Below are 22,257 nucleotides of genomic sequence, written 5' to 3' on the forward strand. Positions count from 1 at the left end.
CATATTATTGAAAGACAAGCATATAATAAACTCTAATCGTTGCAAATGTACCATAGGCATTTGAAAATATTCTGTATTTCAAAGGAGGTTGATTAAATATTTTTTGTTGTTTTATATTTTGTTTAAACTAGTTTTGTATAAATTATACTTGAGCTGCAACCTTAGCTACTGCGGTCGTATAAAGCGGAGCCATCTCTCGTCAGCCCTTCGTGGCCCCTTTTCTGACAGATGCAAAACTAGCAGAGGCACTTTTGGTATCTCTCTCCTCTCTCTGCTTAGCTGCCATACTTTGGCAACAAGGTTTGATTCCGGCTGCCGCTGGTGTTGTCACATTCCTTCAATAACTTTGCTAGTGCCAGCCTTAGTAACTTGTACTTGGTTGAAAATTTCTACTCCTATCGTAGTTTGGCAGTTTTGAACTTGTTGCAAACGCTACCCTCTTCTCGAAACAATTTGTTCCCCATGCATTTTTTAAAGGAGAATACGAACTCCTTTAAATTTTTTTGTAGCTTCCTATTTTGGTTCCACAAGTGTAGAGGATAGTATGTCCGCTTGCTTATAGCCACCGCGTTTCAAGTAAAGTTATCTTATTACGAAGCGCGCCAGAGAAATGGGCTTTTTAAAGGCTCCCAGCCAAGTTGATTTTCGACACAGTTGCAGGATACCTTGACCCATGCGTTTTTGTACCCTCACCATTTAAATGATGTGATATTGAGGAGCAACGAACACCCTGAAAAAAAGTCAGACCTAGAGACCCAGATGCAAAAGGGCGAGGGTTCATCAGGGCATTTTTCATTCAAAGTAAAAGTAAGTTAAATACGTTTCGTTTCATAAATTTTAAATTTTTTTAGCAAAATCTTAAGGATCGCTAATATTAAATGAGTTATGATCGAACTCAACATACAAAGAGTATGCATATTATTAATTAATTTGAAAATTATTAGATAATGTCAAAACATATGATGTATACGTAATGGTTTCCATATGGGTTTTTGCAAGCAGATAATCTTATTTTGTTTTACAAAGAATGTATTTAAGATTTGAGAATAACCGCTGAGTCGTTGGCGCCAACAACCAGCCAGTGTAGAGACCTCCACCCATCAATGTGCTGATAATGGCATGGGTTTCGTGCAGTTGGGATTCCACGGGGATTTCCTCAAACAAGTATAAACAAAAGTTAATCAAAAGCAAAAGTTTCTTGGTATTGGAGAAATATTTATAATCAATCATGCATACAAATAAGAGAGGGAGAGAGAAAGCGAGAGAGAGGGAGCTTTTTAATAATTCTCAAGACGATTCGCTTCCATGTAGGTATGTATGCGGTCCAAGTTTCGAGTGAGTGGAAGATCAGAAAGCAGAGCGGCGCAGCAAGCCATCTATCAACTAACCAGTTTTCGGTTTTGCACTCAGTATAAGCAAGGCGGTCGCTGGATGAACACACGATCTGCGGTTCCAAAGTGAAATACGCAAACGAGACACTTGGGCGCGATCGCGTCTTTTTTTCTTTCATACGTATAATAAGCATTTCGTAATGAGCCGTTGACGTTCGGGTGTGTGTGTGTGTGAAGAAGATCATCAATAATATATTATAATTATCATAAGTTTAAAAAATTTGCCTGTGTTGGAGAATCATTGAAGAAATCTCGTTTATGAAATTTGCATAAGTTTATTAGTGGAATTAGTGGAAAAAGAATGAAAATACAAAAGAACGCGTAAAGTGATAGAAGTGTTTAAAATTCAAATACGATATTGGTCATTAAAAAGTAACCAAGCCACCTTCCACCGCATAAGTTCATCTGTACCACAATTACCTCACCGTTAGTGTACGGGTACAACGAAAAATTAGAGGAAAAATGCATTTCTCCAGCATCTTCTTGGCGGCTTTATTGGCCGTGCAACTGAGCGATCGCGCTCTGTGTCAACAACTGCCACCGCAAAAATTTCAAACCCATCCGACACGCATGAATGTAACCAACTGGAACCATAGGGTGGGTGTCATCAAAACCACATAAATATTTATTATTGCGTTAATAAAAAAACAAATTTCAATGAAAAAATTTCAATAAATAAAAAATCGCTGCCTTCAGCGAGTTGCATGCGTATAAATGCGTACATCTAAAGCTTAGGTTATCTTAGTATGTGAATATCGACTTCGAAGAATACTAATACGATCGTAATGACCCTCAGATTATATTTGCCAAACGTATTTAATAAATGAAGCGATAAAGTTCTTCTTCATAGTATTCGCATAACTAATTATAGTGGTTATACCAGAGGGTATGTATTATTGTCGGTTGAATTCATCTTATTGGTTCCCATATATGAACAGCAAATTATTAGAACATGGTTATAGCATAATACAGTCAGGTATTCCCAGTGATATTTTGAAAAATTACTCTTACCCACAGACGCTCTTGGTTCAATTGTAAAAAATTGCAAGGCCATTGCTCAACTTCCGCGCTATGTGTAATAACAATAGTAATAGAAAGTAGCCTTTACACCAGCCAGGTTCATAACTTACTTTATTTAACAGATCTCAACCCAAATTTTTGAGAACGGATTCTTGAAAAAATGTATCTACCTGAATATTTAGCAAATAAGTAAAAAGTGATTATTTTTATCTCAGAACTTAGAAACTCCCCATAATATGATACGATAATGGGGAAGGTTCTCTGTAGTGATTGGCTATTTTCCAAATTTCGATTCTGGCACAAATCTGTTAACAGTTTGTAATTGCGTTTTAATCTGCTTGGTTGGGGGGACGTACAAATTAATATCAGACAACAAGTGTACCCATTGAAGGAGAAGGAGTTTAACCTGGAATCGCAATGTAAATGATTTAAGGCTTTAAGTAAAAATTGCTTTCGAACGGACTCTAACTTCTCCGAACGAACTTGGTAACTAGGGTTCATTACCACAGAAGCATATTTCAATATAGGCCTCACCAAAGATGTAAAGAGAATCTTACTGAGATTTTTCATATTCTGAGAGACACTCGCAAAATATTTGTATTCATGTACGCAAATTATATGAATTAACACAATAAATCTAATGAGCAAAAGCTGTTTAAGTTCATTGTACTTGCGAAGTCAGGCTTGTAAAACAACAGAGCAAATAAGAAAGTTCTCAATAAGATGCTGAAGCTCTCCCATATCGCAGTATAACATATTATATTTATAAATATGTATGATATATTTATTGCGTATACTAGGGTAACCCAAAAAGTAGTACTGCTGAAAAAATGCCAGCCTGAATACTAAAGTATCGTAATCCCTTTGTTTGCCTAAATTATATATCTATGAAAAGAAGCTTAATGCGTGATGATAAATATCTTTAAGTAAGATGCAATTTGAGGATAGGTTGTTAAGGGTTTGCGTGGGTTTCTTCAATTGTTTCTCATAAAAAAAATGAAATATTTTTTTCGAAATTTTTATTGTTACAAAAGTACACTCCTGTGTTTTAGTTAAAACTTTAACTTAGTAGAAAACTGAAAATGGATTTATGGCAAACATTTTTGCAAAAAATTAAAATTTCACTGAAAATTTCGCGAATTTTTTTTCTTCAAATAGTTGTAATCGAAAAAAAATTCTTTCTTGAAGTCTTTAAGGATTGTATCTCAAAAGCCTGTGCAAAATTTCATGAAAATCAGTTCAGTAGTTCTCTAAAAATCTTCCCAACCAACTTCAAAAAACACAGTTTTGAGAAAAACGCGCTTAAAGATGGCGCAGCTAGCTAGCCTCGAGCGTATAAGTTCTCAAGGCAGTAACTCCGAAACTATTAATCGGATCAACATGAGAACTTAGGACACTATTCTAGAGGTGTTGTAGAATTTAATAAGACAATAAAAAGTTCGATTTTTTAACTCCGTAAAATTTAAGTGATTTAATTGATTTAAGTGGATTTTAGGATAGTTGTTAAGTTATTTAGATTTTGGTTTTTTCTTCAGCGTCAACGAGAAAAGTTATTTCAAAAAATTTTTACACATGATGTTCAAGTAGAAGCTCACACTCTTTAATAACTGGTTAAATCGGTTCATAGCTAATATATAATATATACAGAAATATATATTACATTCCCTCCTATCAACTTTAACATGAATTTGACAATTTGGCATCAAAGGTGAAAAAGCCAGCGAAAGCTCCATTCCAATGGCTCTTCTGCATTGGGAATTTGGGTCGTTGTCTCAAACAGTATTACACTCTCTTCATTTAATACTTACAATATGCGAGCGTGCCTTCGAATCTACACATCTTCATATATCATTTAACAACTTATATAAATTTACAGATTATTACATACCTACATGCATGATTGTACACATACTTGTATATTTATACCACTTTATGTGATGTGAACGCTTGCATATGACGCGCATACAGATGTTATCATAAATCGTAACAAAAAAATAATTTATGTCGAATTCTTGCTGAGCAGCTTTTATTCCGCTCAATTGATCTGGCATTGGCATTGCTGATTGTCAAGGTGTTTAATTTTTTTTTTTGCCGAATTGTTTCGTTTGCTTCAGCGTCAAGAGTACATTTCCCATTTTGCATGCGTTATGCAGAAATCCATACGCATATGGTCAAATCGAATATAGATTGTGAGTTTAAATAACTGCTAAGCGAAGATTACAAAGAAATTATGTAGGCTGTAATGCTTGCACAATACTCTGCCATTCGTTATTTATAGCCATTTTGGGCGCGACATGACGAATGGGGTTAAAAGGTTCAAGTAAATGTAAATATCCGTAATATAAATTTGCTTAAAAATATACAAATACTTCATTTGTGGATCTGTTGGTTAGCAAAAGAAACTTTTGGTATTGCTCTTTTTTATTTTCTTAAAATGGAAAGGAAGAAATAGCATTTAACGATGTCTCCTTAATATGTGAGTTATAATAAAATGATTTTAATTCAATTTTCATCCCGAATTCACATCAAATTCTTATAACATTATCTTCAAGAAATATTGACCTGATGTCAATTAATAAAATGTATTATCGATTCGTCCAATTCGTCCTGTATTCAATAATTTCAGGAACTCTAGTTCAAACTCTGTTTGTCCGCGATGGACTCGTAAACTGCTTAACTGATTTTTAGTAAAATTTGCACACTGTGTCCAGTTCGATACCAACTAGAAGCATAGGATAGTAAAAACATTCATAAATAAAAAAAATACTGTGAACTCTATTATGTGAACGACTCTCTTAACTGGACAGAAAGGCTGGTAACCAGACATTGAAAAAGCAGCCTTAAATTCGTTATTTTTTCCAATGAAGTTTATTTGTATGAACATATTCAAAATTAAACCTCAAGTACAATCCTTCAGATTCTTATAACGACAAAAACGCTTTCGCCTTCAATCGTATTAAAAGTTTATTATATGAATAATAGTATAAAATGTACACCACAGCAACGCGAGGTCGGATCCACTAGTACATACATACATACAATACAATTGGTCAGTTATGCCAAGAATCTGTGGCTGCCGTTGAGGTGAAAAATTATAAGGATGTCTTTTAGACGTGTGGTTTACAATAAACCAATACTTTCTTCGGGGTTGGTCTTTTTGACCAGTTTGGTTTGCCATTTCGTTCGCAAAATGGTTCGGTTCTCGCACCACAAGTATTCTTGTGGTTAATGCGCAGTGCACACTAAAGATGCTATTGCTGCTGTGGAGCAGAGTATTGAAGAACACCCGTATGAGTTCGTCAGCCATCGCGCGCCAATATTGGAGATGTGCTCATTAGCTTAATGGAAGATTTTGCAAAATGATCTTGTTTTTTTTGTCAATCCAATTCATGCAAGAATTGGAGCCAAACGGCCATCAAACGGGTCGCATGGATGACTATCGATCCCGATTTCCAAAAGAAAATTTTGTTCAGCGCTGAAGCTCACTTTTGGTAGAATCATATTTCTTCACAAATGAAACCGTTCATAATGTTAGAATCAATGGGGAATGCTATAGAGCTATTATTAATGACTTTTTCGTTCCTGAAGTAAAGAACGTTGATGTGGATCATCTTTGGTTCTAAAAAGCCGACGCCACATGCCATATAAACAACGAAACAAATAATTTATTGTATTCCAATATTAATCAATATCGATAAGCCACCGGTGGACTATTTTTTGTGGGGTTATGAAAAGCGATAGTCAAATAAAAATAAACAGATAAACCTAAGATCAATGACGCCTTGAAAGAGAATATTCGGTGCGTTATTGGTGACATATGGCCTTAATTGCTCCAAAATATGTCACTGTCGCTTGACTGAAATCATAATGGAAAACATTTATCTTAATAATAAAGCTAATTTGTTTGCCATTATATTAAATTATAAGCGTTCTATACATTCTTGAAAACCACATGTCTAAAAACCATACTCTTTACATACATACTAGTACATAGGAGTGGCAAATATCAACTATTAGAACCCATCGGAAACTGTAGGGTTTAATACATAACCCACAAGAAGAGTTCAGAAGAAATCTTTACGAAGTTTATAGGCTTAGGAATACAAAATAAGTTATTTTAATATATTGAAAAATTTTAGAATTTTCGGACTAAGAAAATTTTTTTGGGAAAATTATTTGTATTTGAATAAAAATTCCAATGACTACAAGACTTGGTTAAATATGATAATTTATAATTTGAACTTTTCATGATTTATTTTTAGTTCAGCAACCATAGCAGTTCAGCAATGGGCAGAGGTGGAGGATATATCATTTAAGGTTTTCAGAAACGTATTCATATTCCGCTGAAGGGGTTCATTAAATTTTTTCTATCTGCCTGTCCTTACACTGTTCAAGCATACAAAAATGGTTAATGTTGTAGCGTATTTAACCAAAAAATTTACGAGTTTACACGATGTAACCTGCACGATTTCATTTACAATTATGTTAAACCGTTTGCCTATTATCCGTATCGATGAATACATGCCTTGACTTAAAATATTTTTATTAACTTTATTTTACTCAAAGAAAACAAGACTCAAAATATAATACGAAATATTTGACACTATTTCCAATATGAAGTAGTAAGGTATAAATATATTAGATATAATATACATATACATATAACCGCAAAACTATTCCAGCATTTATTAAAAAAAAAAAAACAAGAAAAAACTATAGTTAACCGATCTAAACAATTTCTTTGGAGATTACATTGTTGCTTTAGAAAATAATATATACCAAATTTCGTGAATATATCTTGTCAAATGTGAAAGTTGTCCATACAAGAACTTGATTCCGATCATTCAGTTTGTATGGCAGCTATATGCTACAGTCAACCCATCTGAACATTTTCTTCGGAGATTACATTGGTGCTTTAGGAAATAATATATACCAAATTTCGTGAATAGATCTTGTCAAATGCAAAAGCTTTCCATGCAAGTACTTGATTCTTGTTTGTACAGCAGCTATATACTATAGGAAGCCCATCTGAACAATTTTCGTATATTGCATAATTATCTTAGAAAATAACCTGTAAACAATACATTGTCAAATGTGAAAGTTTTCCATACAAGAACTTGATTCCGATCGTTCAGTTTGTATTTCGTTTACAAAATCTCAAAACGATATCTTAAAAACTGAGGGACTAGTTCGTATATATACAGACGGAGAGACGGACGGACAGACGGAGAGATGGGCGGACAGAAGGAGATGGCTAAATCAACTCAGCTCAACATACTGATTACTTTATAGGGTCTTCGAAGCTTCCTTATGGGTGTTACAAACTTCGTGACAAACTTAATATACCCTGTTCAGAGTATAAAAGCACGCAATGTAATGAGTGAAATAATTATCAATTCTCTCTTTCTATCCCTCCATTATAGCGTTACCGCACATCAGCTGCTGCAGAGAGATCCGATGAAATAGCCAATAATTGTAAGGATCTTCTCACAAATCTACATGATCGTGTAAGCGTTTTAGCAACACTGGATGAGGATCTGCGCAGGCGTTTGGAAAATATTGAAAACAAGTAAGTCTGCCAAAAATAGCTTAATCTAATATAAGTATGCACAAATAATGCAAAAGAGAGACCAAATAAGAATCTAGAAAGTGAACCAGTTTTTTGTGTTTTGTATACGAGTTTTGATTTCGATTAGCACAGGCATTCTGCATTCCACAATTATTTCTTTACCGACATATTGGTATACATATACATATGTATGTATGAACATATTACTTGTATAGTTATGCAGAACACACATTTCATCCAATTCATTTGATTTGTCAATTCAAATCGCAGTGGCTGTCAAAAGCATTCCATAGCATTAAGGTTCTGAGAAATATACATGTTTAAATTTGAAATAATAAATGTTAATACGAACTTTACATTAAATATTAATTGTTTTCATAAAAAAATTCCTTTACAAGTTATACGCAGTTAATGATAAGCATCAAATGTACTGAGCATTGGAAGAAGTACCTTATATAAATTCTGTACTGTACTGCATGAAGGCTCAGACATTTGACGTATAATCTTTATAGCGTAAAATCTTTAAAGGAGTGATTTTATGGAAAAGCACATTAGGTAAAGTGATAATCTTTACACTAGAATATATCAGGTGTACCGGTATGAAGTGGGCGTTAAAATTAAAATGTGTTGGTAGGGAACATTTGTTGTGAACGATCCTATACACATACAACGGGAGGGCCATATAAAATTTTAAATTTAAAAAGTCAATAAAGAAAAAACGGCTTGATATTTTTCAAAGATCTAACATTTATTTAAAAGGTTGTTTTATGAAATTTATTTGTGGAAAACAATTTTGGACAAATGACCACCACGGCTGAGTTTACAGTAGCTTATCCGATCCACCCAATTTTGGAGTACTTTCTCGACGGTTTCAGGCCTTATGGCAGCTACTGCAGCTTGAATCTCTTACTTTAGATCTTGAATTGTTTCTGGATGGTTAGCGTAACATTTATCTTTAACAGCTCCTTACAGAAAATAGTCCAGCGGAGTTAACTCGCAGCTTCTGGGAGGCCAATTTACATCACCTCTTTAGCTGAATATGCGATTTTCGAAGATAGGGCGTGACAAATGTGACAATTCTGCTTGTTAACGTAACCATCGAGGTGGAAATGAGCCTCGTCCGAAAAGATGATTTTTCGGTAAAACTGACCAGCCTCGGTCAAACTTTCAAATTTTCAATATTTCCTAGTTTTCTTCTAGTGAATAGCGACCCATTTCGTAAATTTTAGACTTTTTACTGAATATCTGTCACTTTCCGAATGGTATTTGACGTTTTCAATGTCGAAATATAGATAATTCAAATTTAAAAGGTTAGATGGCCCACCCTTTACATATTCAATAACCTATAGCTTTTTTTGCTTTTAGCATTAATTTTTTGTTTCATTTGAAGAAAAGTGTTGCAGAGTCGCATCGATAACTCGGTTTCAATTGTTCAGAGATAATGATTTTGATGTGAGAAATGAAGAATATGGAAGACCACCAAAAATGTTTGAAGACGCCGAACTGCAAGAATTCATGGGATGAAGATGATACTTTAAGTCAAAAGCAAATGACAGTCATCTTAAATGTTGTACAACAAACATTTTCAGACCGTTTGAATGCTATGGGAAAAATCCAAAAGCTTATAAAATGGTGCCAGATGAGTTGAATGAAAGACAAATTAAAAAAATCGGTTTTGCATCGCATTATCACTGGCGATGAACAATTAATTTATTTTAAGAATCCTAAATGGACATAATTATGGGTTAATCCGGGACAACCATCGACATCGACTGCAAAAACAGATCGAAAAAACCGAGTGAAACTATTAATAATTCGCTACAGACACACATTTGATTAACTTGAACCATGCATTGGACGAAAAACGACCAGAATGGACCAGTAGGCACGGCAAAGCAATTTTTTTCCACGACAATGCAAATCGGCTCAGTATACAATCAAAGTACTTGGCTGGGAACTGCTATTCCAACCGCCGTATTCACCAGACTTGGCCTCTTCCGATTACCATTCGTTTTCATCGATGGGAATCGCATTCCCTGAGCAGCACTTCGATGCCTATGCAGAAGTCGAAAATTGAGTGCCTGATTGGTTTGTTTCGAAAGACGAACATTCCTATTGGCATGGCGTCCACAAATTGCCAGAAAGGTGGTCAAAGCATGTACAATTTTTTTTTACTTCTCTTACTTTTACAAAAAAATGTATACCGGTACACCTGGTAGAATAATCTTTCATGGTTGTAGATTTGCTTGTTCAAGGTAAAATATCAAAAAATAAAAGGTTCAAATTAAAAATAAAGAACTATTTCACTTTAGATCGCTTTAGACACCCATAAGAAAGCCTCTCCAGGTATGATCTCTTAACGAGAAGGTCATCCGCCTTACAGTTATCCATTTTTTCGTATTATCGAATAAAAATATGCATATGTCGCCTTCATTCATTTTTCCCCACCCTTATATACAAGTATTTTCTTATTTTTAATAATAAAATGAAAATTTCATTTAAATTGTGACTGGACAATCTGCAAACAATTTCGATAATAATTTCCGAGTATAAAATCAGCAAATTTTTTTCTTTGTAATTTAATAATTATGGATTATTATCAAGGCTGTCAAAGAGCATTGCATAGCTTTATGGTTCTAGGAAACACTAATTTAAATTTGAAGTAATAAATGATAATAAAAAATTTGCATGAAATATCACTGAAATATAATATACTCGTATATACTTATATACATACATATGTATGAATATGTATCAAATCACTTTCTTCCGAATTTCCAAAAATTGGCAACGCCCCAAATTATTATTAATTTCTAAAAAAAAAAGAAAATAAAGTATGTGTGCGAAATCAAAACAAACAATTTACTGATAACTTATAGGGAATCAGTGACTCATTTGACGCTTTTGCCGGCTTTTCGGCATGTTTTCTACGGTGTTCTATATATATACATATGTATGCCTACTACGCTATGTATATAATTGAACATTTAATTTATATATTCTGAGCGTAGGGACCTTCAACTTGTCAAATTAATTCACTCACAGTTAACCACAAATATACGTATGTATATATGTATAAATACTTTTGCTAATATGTATAAGCATTATTCGCACTACAATTTTTCCCAATAAATTTATTCGGTAGCTGATACTCACTGTGCATAGTAAATACTTTAACAAAACGCCTTGAATGAAAATAATCTTTGGCGCTTGCCAGCGATTACGAGTACATAGCCGGCGTATTACCGCCAAGTCCACCACAATGCGCCCATATGTACGTAATTATCAGATTTGGAGCATACTGCTGCATACATTTACACACACACATAATACAGTAGGGTAAGTCTTTTAAAATGGAAAAATAAATATATGCACATTAGGGTGTTCGCAAGTTTTTTTCAAGTTACTTGCCCTGAATTTTAGTTTTGCCTAAAAAAGTGCATCGGTATTTTATATGGTAGTCAAAAAAGTTTTGTCAATAGATGTCCTTGCAGTTGTATAAAGTTATTTATACATCGATATACCCAATATATGCATTAGATATCTTAAAGTTGGTTCGATCTAGTTTGTTCTGTGTGAACATTGTATAGTGTAAAATGTGTTGGCAAAAAATTTTAAAAAGTTGACTCACCCTAATGTTAACATGAAATGCAAAAATATATCAAAATCAAACTCATTTGCACACAATAAATACACAAATAAACAAATAGTATTCGGGTGATGCGGTATAAGTCGACAGCTGGCGCAAATCAACAAGTCGGTCAAGTTGGCAGATTGACAAATTGTGCCAACATGACTGTTTATTCAAGTACTCGTACTAAATATCTTTACATATAAGTATGTGCATCTATGTATGTATGTAGTATTAGTTTTTTGTTTGTAAACAAAACCGAACGGCAGACGAAAAGCGCCAAGTAAAATATTAGAAACAAAGAGTTGTGTAAATTGCAGTTTAACTATTGGGTCGTTCATTAAGTAATTTCGTTTGATGACAACAGCTGATCTTATTGAACTTTTTCGCAGCCAACTTCGGACTTAACCGCTTAACCGTTATATATTTGAATAACTGATATAGTAAGACTTAACTATTTGTACCTATTTATGGTCCTTTGCGCTTTGGCCACGGCGAATATCGCATTCGATGGAACGATGAGCTGTACGAGATATACGACGACATTGACATAGTGCAGCGAATTAAAAGACAGCGGCTTGAAGGTCATGTTGCGGATGGAAGAAAAATTTGCTCTGAAAGTATTCGACGCGTACCCGCCAGGGGAACAGGAAGAGAAGACCTCCACTCCGTTTGGAAGGACCAAGTGGAGAAGGACCTGTCTGCGTTTGGAATATCCAATTGGCGCCACGTAGCGAAAAGAAGAAACGACTGGCGCGCTGTTGTTAATCGGCTACGCCATTAAGAAGAAGAAGAAGAAGAAGAGGAACTATTTGTTTAAATTTGTCGTAAATTTTTTGGAATGGTTTTTGTTTAGTTCTCTATGGAAAATAGAAGATCGAAAACAGCATTTTCGGCATATTTTATAGTTTTACTATCAAAAGGGTAAAAATGCAATTAAAGCAAGACGAAAATTATGTGATGTGTACGGAGAAGATGAGTTTACCGAACGCCAATGCCCAAATTGGTTTGCAAAATTTTGATTTATTTGAATTATTGAAGCCAATGAGGATAAAATAGAATCTTTGGTGGATGTAAAGCGTTAAATAATAACTTGAAAGATTGCTGAAAGACTAAATTTGTCTAACGTGACCCTTCCGAGCATATGAAAGGTCTACATGGTTTGTCCGGAAAGTAATAGCACTGAGTCGATTTAAAAAAATTTATTGAACCAATCGTTACAATTCTTTAAAAACTTTCAAAATAGTATCCTTCTGCGTCGATGCAGCGCTACCAGCGCGATTTTCAAGCATTGAAGTAAGACATTCTCCGATATGACCTTGAGAGCTGAGGTGCATGCTGCTTGGATTCCTTCTGTCGTCTCAAAATGCTTCCCTTTTATCGGCTTTTTCAGGCAAGGAAACCTGTTGTCCGTATTTCAGTTCAAGATAAATTAATTTAAATACAAATTTATTATTCAAATATAAGATTCCTCAAATAAAAGCAAAAGTAAGGAATACGGGTTATATAACTATACTCTGAACAGGGTATGTTAAGTTTTGTAACTTCCGATTTAAATCAAATATGCCCCGTTTTGTTCGATAATTCTTTAACATCTTCAAGGTAATATCATAATGTTACTAATAGTGAAACCCTTGTCATTATTGACAAAAAACTGAAACAGTCGAACAGCAAAATCATTCAGATGAACAAAACCAATAACCAATAAAACGCTTTTACATTTGTTTGGAACATAAAACTAGCCACAATTGCACTGGATAAATATTCTGAAACCAACTAAAATTGGCAATAAAATTGTTATTACAGCACTCCAGCCGTTGTCATTGAGAAAAAGTCATAAAAATCATATTTATGGAAATTACTGACTTTGCATATTTAATTTAAAATATTGTATGTACGTAAAATATTTTGGTATGTACCGCGTTGCGTTGTATAAACTCTCTAAACCATCATTCTGGATAATATGAAATAAATTGTTTGCATTAACTTACATTTTACTAAAGTTAGCAAGATTTCCACATGCAAAGCGCCATTACATAGCATCGGAAGTTTTCTTCTCATTCAACGTCAACTTGTGGTAAAATAAAAAAAAAGTAAGGAAGAGCTAAGTTCGGATGCAAACGAACATTTTATGCTCTTGCAATTTGTCAGAATCAAAGCAATTTTATACATACATACATATACCTTATAAAACTCATACACTGACCGACACATTCGATATGTATATGTGCCCTCAAGGCAGTACTAACCCGATTCAATCCAGTTTTGATACACAGAGTTACTATCGTCAAAAAATGATTCTCTGCGAATTTCAATTGTATATCTCTCACCGGCTCCCATAAAACCTTCTCATATCATCCCGCAGCTAAAACTTGATGTCTCTGGCGTATTTAGTTATTGATTTGTTGATTTGATTTATTGAAAATTAATGCTGTATGCATAATGGCTTGCAGTCTTTTATCCATGGAATCCACCAAATTGTCAGTAAGTTCAAGAGGTAGATTTTTTCATATTCTCTGAAGATTATTTTTGCTATTAACTTTGCGTTCTCGTTACTTTGTTTCCATATAGGGCTACATGGACTCTGATGAGGATGTGGCAGTAATTTTTCGCATTTACAACAACTATTCCTTAACGACTAAAGCAGAATGCTTTCTCAATAAAGCCACCATTTAATTTTTCTTTAATATTTTGGTGCGACGGAATCAAAATGTTTTTAATCTTGCCTAGTAGTTCATTCTTCAGATAATTCCTTCGATGAATACAAGGTTACCGACGCCATTTGCTCCCACCACACACCACATAATGCAGCTTCCTTCATGCTGACAGTCTTATTAAATCTTTTATTTTTTAGCACCATACAAATCGACGACCATCAGATCCAAATTAACTAAGTTTGTACTCATCTGTAAAAATTACAAAATTTGTTATCATGGAGGATATACTCTTTGGAATATAGCAAAAGTTTCGCAACACTTTTCTTCCATAAGTGTAACTTATTTCGTGGTGTATACCCTCTAAAATCGGGTGAAAGCAAGAAGTTCCGAACAGTTTGAAGATGAAGTTTTGCAATGCCAGCTTCTTTCATCTCCGTGGCGAATCTCAGCGGATATTTTGTAGTGTTTCTTAATACTCCGAACAATTTTACTTTTAGTCTGGGTTCTTCAAAGATTTTTTGTGCCTTCCAATACCAACAAGTCTTCCAACGCCAGACTTTTTGAATTTAGCAATAATGTATTGAAGAATAGTATGTGTATTTTTGAAAATTTTGCGTATTTTGCGAGTGCTTTTGTTCTCTTGCCAACATTTGATTACCAGAGTCAGTAAATCTTGATGTTTGTTTATTCAGCATTTTTTCTTGAAATACTACAGCCGCACCAAAGAAATTCGCTTACCAAATAATACATTTTGGGCATACGTAAATAAGACAAGAAAAAATAACGGTACCTACTTGATAACTGCATACAAAATGTTGCCAACGTAGAAGTACGTATACACGTTTTTTTTTGGTGATCAAAAACCAGATATTTTAATTTTGTGCGATGGTTAAAATCAAAATTGTGTTTTGTTGATTTTTTTATAAAATTAGGAAAATACATAAGACTCTACTCTTTGTTGCAGCTTAAAAGCTGAAATAGTTTAAGAGAAAAGTCCCTGCAAACTCAAAACATCTCTCTGTATAAGTTTATTTTTTTTTTTTGGTTCACAGTATGTCTTTAATGTAAACTTTCATTAACTCACAATCGGATTTTATTTTCTCTCATAGGATGGGTCAATTCGAAACAAATAACATGGGTCGATTAGATTCCTTGGCTGTACAGCAAACCGACTTCCTCAAGCGGCTCGACACTCTCGACTACATGGAACGCCAGACGAAGCGCAACATTGATGAATTGAAAGGTGACTTGAACCAAGAGAGAAAAAAGGAAGAAGGTCAGAATCGGCAGTTTAAAGTTTGAAACAATACAAATATTTCTGCTTTGTAAAATAAACCGTTGCTTTGCTTTATGATTATGCCAAACGTTTGATTTGCTAGTTGTTGTTGCTCTTAGCTACTTGTCATAAATGAATTAACAATTGTGTTGTTTTTGTCAATTGTTTCAGCAATCGTTTTGCGTACTGCACGGGAGACCACTGACCGCCTGCCACAGATGCTCTCAAATGATGTCAAACTTGATTCTTTGGGCACTTTATTGCTTTCGACGCGCTCAGCTGTCAACGAATTAAATAACCAACTCGAATCGAATATTAATAAATTGTCAAAGTGAGTATAATCGCACGGGTGCATATTTTAATTGTAATTATGGTGATTGTACATTCTGAAGTGTACAACTTAAATGCTTTGACGACCTTTAAGCCGCTGCTGAAGCTTAAATACACCTTAGGCCTTAGAGGCGCGCGTCTAATTTATACGTAAGACTTGTAGATATGTTTGTGTGTACTTGAATAATAGTGATTTGGCGGCTGATGCGCGGAATGACAGTTTATTGTTGCAATATCGCAAAATATATTGCTGATGCGTTTTATTGCTTTGTTTAAACCCTCGAAACATGTTGCACAAGTTTGCCTAACGATCGTTAGCAACAGTATAAAAATTTAGTAATGCAAATAATACCTTTATAATAACTGATTGAAGTTATGTTCGCTGACCTCTATTTAAAACCAAACATTGAGATTGAAGTGTACGATGACGAAACTTTTGTATCAACCACTTCCTTATATTAAAGAAAAAACAATTATAATATGAATCAACATGTTGAAAGAGAGATTAAAGATTGAGATATAATGCAACACCGACACCTATAAGGTTATCCATTTGGAGGTTGCCTACTTTTTTAAAGAAAAAACGCAGAAACTTCGAAACAAACGAAATGTTTTGCTCTAAGGCTTGAATCGAACGGAATTGTCCGGATAGACTTTAGACTTTACATATCCTTACAAGAAAAAGTCTAACGGTGTGATATCTCATGATCTTGATATCGAATCGATCGGCCCAAAACGTGAAATTATCTGCTTACAGAAGTGTTCTCTCAATAAATCCATTGATTGATGCGATGCAATTTCGCTTGTTTACATAACCTATGAGCCATAAATTGGCCTTATCGCTGAACAAAGTTTGGCTCGAAAGCGTCCAATCTTCTTGGCACTTTTCAAGAGCCCATAGAGCGAACCGATGTCGCTTGGTAAGTTCGAACGGCTTCAGTTCTTCCACAAGCTGTATTTTGTATACTTTCAATTAAAGGTTTCGACGTAAAATGCGTCTTTCCATTGGTCAGTCCGAGTTGCTGCGAACAGCACTGAATCGTATCTCCAAAGTCTTCGCGTACAGTATCAGCTACGGATGCTATATTTTCGTCATTGCGTGCTGGACGTGGTCCATTCTGTTGAATATTATCCAATAATGATTACTGGGTCTCAAGATGGGTGATGGATGATGGCCATAAGTTGGGCGAAGCTCTTTACTGAACGAGAATTTTCGTAATAAAGTTGAACGATGAACGATCCATGATGAAATTCCACGCGACTGACGCGTGAACTGTCAAAAAAAGGCTTTTGAAAAAAGTACCTCTACCCGTTATGTGTGTAACGAGCTTTCATTCACCATTCAAAAAAATATTTCGTACAACAATCTCTATACATTTTAAACGATCTAAACTCCGTGCTCCTGTGTGTTCGATTCCGCCTGAAGTTAGACCTTCCTTACTTCTTTATTTTGTAAGTAAATTTATTGATAAGTGTGGCGATCGTGATGCGATTTCCATTTTGTCACCTTCAATGGCAATTAAAATTACTGCCACTTAAAAAGGAATTTAGCTTTCTGATTGCATAATCATACTCACATGAAATATTTGAAATTAGAATTGCATTGCATATATTACAAACTATTTATTAAGAAAAAACTATGATTTATTTTTGGGGATTATATTATATAAGCCAACTTCGATTCACCATTCCTCTGCTCTCCTATCAAAAATTTTAAATTTTCTGTGAACTATAACGAAGTGAGCGAGTAAAATCAATACAAGAGAATAGCCGAAACTTTACTGAGTAGTAGAACCGCAGTTTTCAATGCTACCAAGCTTTGTTTGACAGATTTTAGACCAGTTTTGCAATATCAATTGCTTAAAGCGTGCTACTTTCGAACGCTTGGCAACTCGAAGACAGGTATTTCAACATTAATCACAGAATAATTATTATGTTTCAATATTGTAGATTGCATTTTAAGCGATTAGAAGACTTTTGTAGGTTGTAATCATCGACATATTGTAAAAAATATTTATGGGATGATGCTCATCACCAACGCGTTTCAACAGTGCCAGATGCGCTACACAAAATCTTAAGTTATTTTCTTCGATCTTCTTAAAAAGATGTACAATGTAGAAATCGGTTTGTGGAAATAGTTCTTCTTCTTCTTAATTGGTGCAGACACTGCTTACGCGGTTATAGCCGAGTTAACAACAGCGCGCCAGTCGTTTCTTCTTTTCGCTACGTGACGCCTATTGGATATTCCAAACGTAGCCAGGTCCTTCTCCACTTGGTCCTTCCAACATCTTCCTCTTCCTCTGCTTCTCTCTCCGGGTACAGCGTCGAATACTTTCAGAGCTGGAGTGTTTTCGTCCATTCGGACAACATGACCTAGCCAGCGTAGCCGCTGTCTTTTAATTCGCTGAACTATGTCAATGTCGTCGCATATCTCGTACAGCTCATCTTTCCATCGAATGCGATATTCGCCGTTGCCAATGCGCAAAGGACCATAAATCTTTCGCAGAACTTTTCTCTCGAAAACTCTCAACGTCGACTCATCAGTTGTTGTCATCGTCCAAGCCTCTGCACCATATAGTAGGACGGGAATTATGAGAGACTTATAGAGTTTGGTTTTTGTTTGTCGAGAGAGGACTTTACTTCTCAATTGCCTACTAAGTCCGAAGTAGCACCTGTTGGCAAGAGTTATAATGCGTTGGATTTCTAGGCTGACATTGTTGGTGGTGTTTACGCTGGTTCCAAGATAGACGAAATTATCTACAACTTCAAAGTTATGACTTAGTTAGTTAGGCATAATGTTGTAATTTCGAAATTAATCAGAAGTATGCTTAATGAAATTCGATGTCAATGAGTCGTTAAAAAACCAATCTTCCTGCTATTCTTTTAAATTTATATAAATACATAAGGAAAGATATCTTTGTAAATTATATTAAACCTCATTTCAAAATATTTTATATTTTTTTAATGAAAAATTTGCTTAAATCCACATCTAGCATGGTGGCACGCGGCTTTAAACATGCGCGACGCAACAATCGTCAACCGACAAATTTCTACGACACCCGACAGCCGACAGAGCCACTCGTCACCAGCTGTGCACAAGACGTTCCAACGTCCAATGGTATTTTGCGTCTGCAACTCACACCCGAATCAGATCCCTTCTATGTACGTTGCGATGATGAGCTGTTTGGTGGCGGCTGGACTCTTATACAGAATCGTTTCAATGGTAAATTGAACTTCTATCGCGGCTGGCTCGAGTACCAAACCGGATTCGGCAATATAGGTGGCGAGTTTTTCATCGGCCTTGATAAGCTACACGCTCTCACTTCGTCAGCGGTGCATGAGCTTTTGATTATGTTGCAGGATTTCGAAGGCAATTCCCGTTATGCACGTTATAATTTATTTGCCATCGGCAACGAGAAGGAGGACTATGCGCTCAATTTGTTGGGTAAGAGAGTGTTTGGATAAATTGTGCAAATAGTTTTAATATTAATGACTAATATTTCAGGAGAATATGAAGGTGATGCTGGCGACTCTTTGACCTATCATGCTGGCAGCAAATTCTCCACCTTCGACAATGACAATGACGGTTGTGTAGATTGTAGTTGTGCTCAGTCGCGAAACGGTGCTTGGTGGTACAACTGGTGTGACATGAGGTAATGAATGATATTCGGTAATTAAAATATGAAGGCATATTTTCAATAACCTCCTTTAATTAACAGCAACTTGAATGGCAAATATTTCGAGGAAAACTACAACAACACTCCTTTGTATCAAGGCATGTATTGGGATGGATTTAGGGGACCCTCTTATTCATTGAGGGCTGTGCGCATGATGATACGTCCAGTGAACACTGACGGTGATTTGCAGAGCAAGTAGTTTACATAATTAAAATAGGAATTAATTACCTAGCTGTATGTGTACATTCTCTGCATAACTGTACTCAGGCTCTCTAACTTACGGGTGCTTGTACTTTTGCCATTTACGATTACTATATTTTAATATGGTATTGTGTTCAAAGTCTCGCTTGTATGAAAATAAAAGAAAAGTTTCTAAATGTTGCCTTATCGTCACAAAATATACTCAAAACGAGACTCAGTGTTAACTATTTTAATTAGATTACATCCATGTATATATGTATTGTTGTACAATAATCCTACATAAATTTGTATCAAGAGATAATTTAAATTACATTTGTAAATTTTAATTTTGTAACTGTATTTTAAATAAAACGTATAATGCCATGTTGTAAAGATTGAACTTCAATAAAATCACTGAAAATTTAAATATATCCGTAATATGTACTTATGTAGTTTTATCACGACCTTATTATCATCTCTCTTTCAATAATTTTTTCGGTTTATAGAAATTTCTTCAAACTTATGTTCGAAATTAAAACCAATCTAAGATGCTGTAAACCTGGTGTGGTATTTTTGATAACAACTTAGAAGTTAACAAGTAAGAAAGAGCTAAGTTCGGTTTAAACCGAATAGTTTCTACTCTTCCAACTTGTGAGGATCAAAGCTGGGGAGATACCTTCAGTTGCAAAAGTTTGTAAGTTTGAGGTATAGGGGAAATTTCCCAAATGTGGCAAGTGTTGATTGTTTACATGCCCATTGAGCCAGAAATGAGTTTTATCGCTGAACAAAAATTTGGCTCGAAATCGTCAAATCTTCTTAGAACTTTTCAATAGCCCATAGAGCGAAGCGATGTCGCTTGGGAAGGTGAAACAACTTCAGTTCTTGCACAAGCTGTACTTTGTATGCTTTCAATTTAAGATCTTGACGTAAAATGCGCCAAGTCCTAGTTCCATACTTCAGTTCGAGTTGCTGCGATCCCCTCTCCGCGGTATTCATGTACACTCTCAGCTACGGCTGCTATATTTCCTTCACTGCGTGATGGACCATTTCCAATATGGACCAAAATCCAATAATGAATGCTGGGTCTCAAGATGGAGAGTTGCGAATAGTAGTAGCCGATTATGTTGACCAAAAGTTGAGCGAAGCGCGTGGAACACATTCTTTACAGAACGTGAATTTTCGCAATAAAGTTGTTCAAATTTTGCATACGTTGTTCAGGCGTAAGTCTTTTTATGATGAAATGCCAAACAATACTGAATAAAAATAATATGACAGCTACAAACGACACACTCGTGATCTGTCAAAAAAAGGTTATTAAGTATCCCTACTTGGGTCACCTGTTATTATTAAGAAACGATTATCTCTTAATTTCTATAATATACATATCTTACAGATTGACCGATATTTTCGAAAGTTCGCAATTAGAACTTTGATCCACATATTCGGTTTGTGACTTCAATAGTTTAGGTCCGATTTGTACAATATTTGGTCACAAAGTGGCCTACATTCAGTACCTTGATCAGATTTTATCCAGTTTTGGTGTTACGACATATCAGTACCAGAAAGCTGTCTGAATTTCATCAGGAAACCCCACATATTGACCCAAATATGGCACATGATATAAAGTCAACCGGAAGGTCGAAAATAGTTATACAAAGTATAAGAGCAAAATTAAAAAAAAATTAACCCGGTTCTACCCATTTTTAGCATAAATAAAAGCTGTCAACACAATTCCGAATTTCAATACTAGACTTCATAGGTTGACCGATATGGGACAAACACCAAATTTGATTGAAATTGGTCTCTTAATTCCTGAAGAAGTTCGAATAGCCGTGGGACGAAAGCATGCCCGAGGATTGGAATTTAAATGTGCTCTGCCGAATCCACAAAAAGGGAGACCATATAATCTACGATTGTGGAAAAGTCTCCTTAACTTCGCATATACGGTTCTATGGAGCGACTTGTGTAAAAGGTTAAAGCCCACCGTCAACAAACTGATTGGACCTTATCAGTGTGGCTTTAGACCTAGAAAATTAACAACTGACCAGATATTCACCATGCGCTAAATCTTGGAAAAGACCCGTGAAAAGAGAATCAACACACACCACCTTTTCGTTGATTTCCAAGCTGTCTGAATTTGGTATCCCAAGGAAGCTAATTCGGCTGTGTAAACTGACGTTGAGTAATACAAAACGCCCCGTCAGAGCCGGGAAGGACCTCTCCGAGCCGTTCGATACCAAATGTTCTTTCAGACGAAGAGACTCCTTATCGTGTGACTTCTTCAATCTACTGCTGGAAAAAATATTTCGAGCTGCAGAGCTTAATCGAGCAGGTACAATCTTCTAGTTATAAGAGTGTATAACTGCTAGCGTACGCCGATGATATTGATATCATTCGCCGAAACAACCCCGCCGTTAGTTCTGCTTTCTCCAGAATGGATAAGGAAGCGAAACAAACAGTCGTCGCACTCGCGACTTGATTTCAACGTCAATGTTGACAGTCATAACTTCGAAGTTGCGAAGTCTT

General features: G+C 35.3%; 1 protein-coding gene across 2 annotated transcripts; it reads left to right on the forward strand.

Moving 5' to 3' along the window:
• The first annotated feature begins 1,408 nt into the window (after positions 1–1,408).
• LOC126761952 (angiopoietin-related protein 7) lies at positions 1,409–20,158 on the forward strand. Of its 2 annotated transcripts, none has more exons than XM_050478392.1 (7): positions 1,409–1,988; positions 7,835–7,980; positions 15,378–15,544; positions 15,716–15,875; positions 18,868–19,319; positions 19,380–19,527; positions 19,594–20,158. In XM_050478392.1, the coding sequence occupies exons 1-7, from the start codon at positions 1,854–1,856 to the stop codon at positions 19,748–19,750; spliced, it is 1,365 nt and encodes a 454-aa protein (XP_050334349.1). In that variant the 5' UTR covers positions 1,409–1,853; the 3' UTR covers positions 19,751–20,158. The 2 variants fall into 2 exon arrangements, with proteins under 2 accessions (XP_050334349.1, XP_050334350.1); XM_050478393.1 differs by having other exon boundaries at positions 15,378–15,511.
• The last annotated feature ends 2,099 nt before the right edge of the window (positions 20,159–22,257 follow it).

The sequence above is a fragment of the Bactrocera neohumeralis genome, chromosome 6 (genome assembly GCF_024586455.1).
Source record: "Bactrocera neohumeralis isolate Rockhampton chromosome 6, APGP_CSIRO_Bneo_wtdbg2-racon-allhic-juicebox.fasta_v2, whole genome shotgun sequence".
Classification (NCBI taxonomy): Eukaryota; Metazoa; Arthropoda; class Insecta; order Diptera; family Tephritidae; genus Bactrocera; species Bactrocera neohumeralis.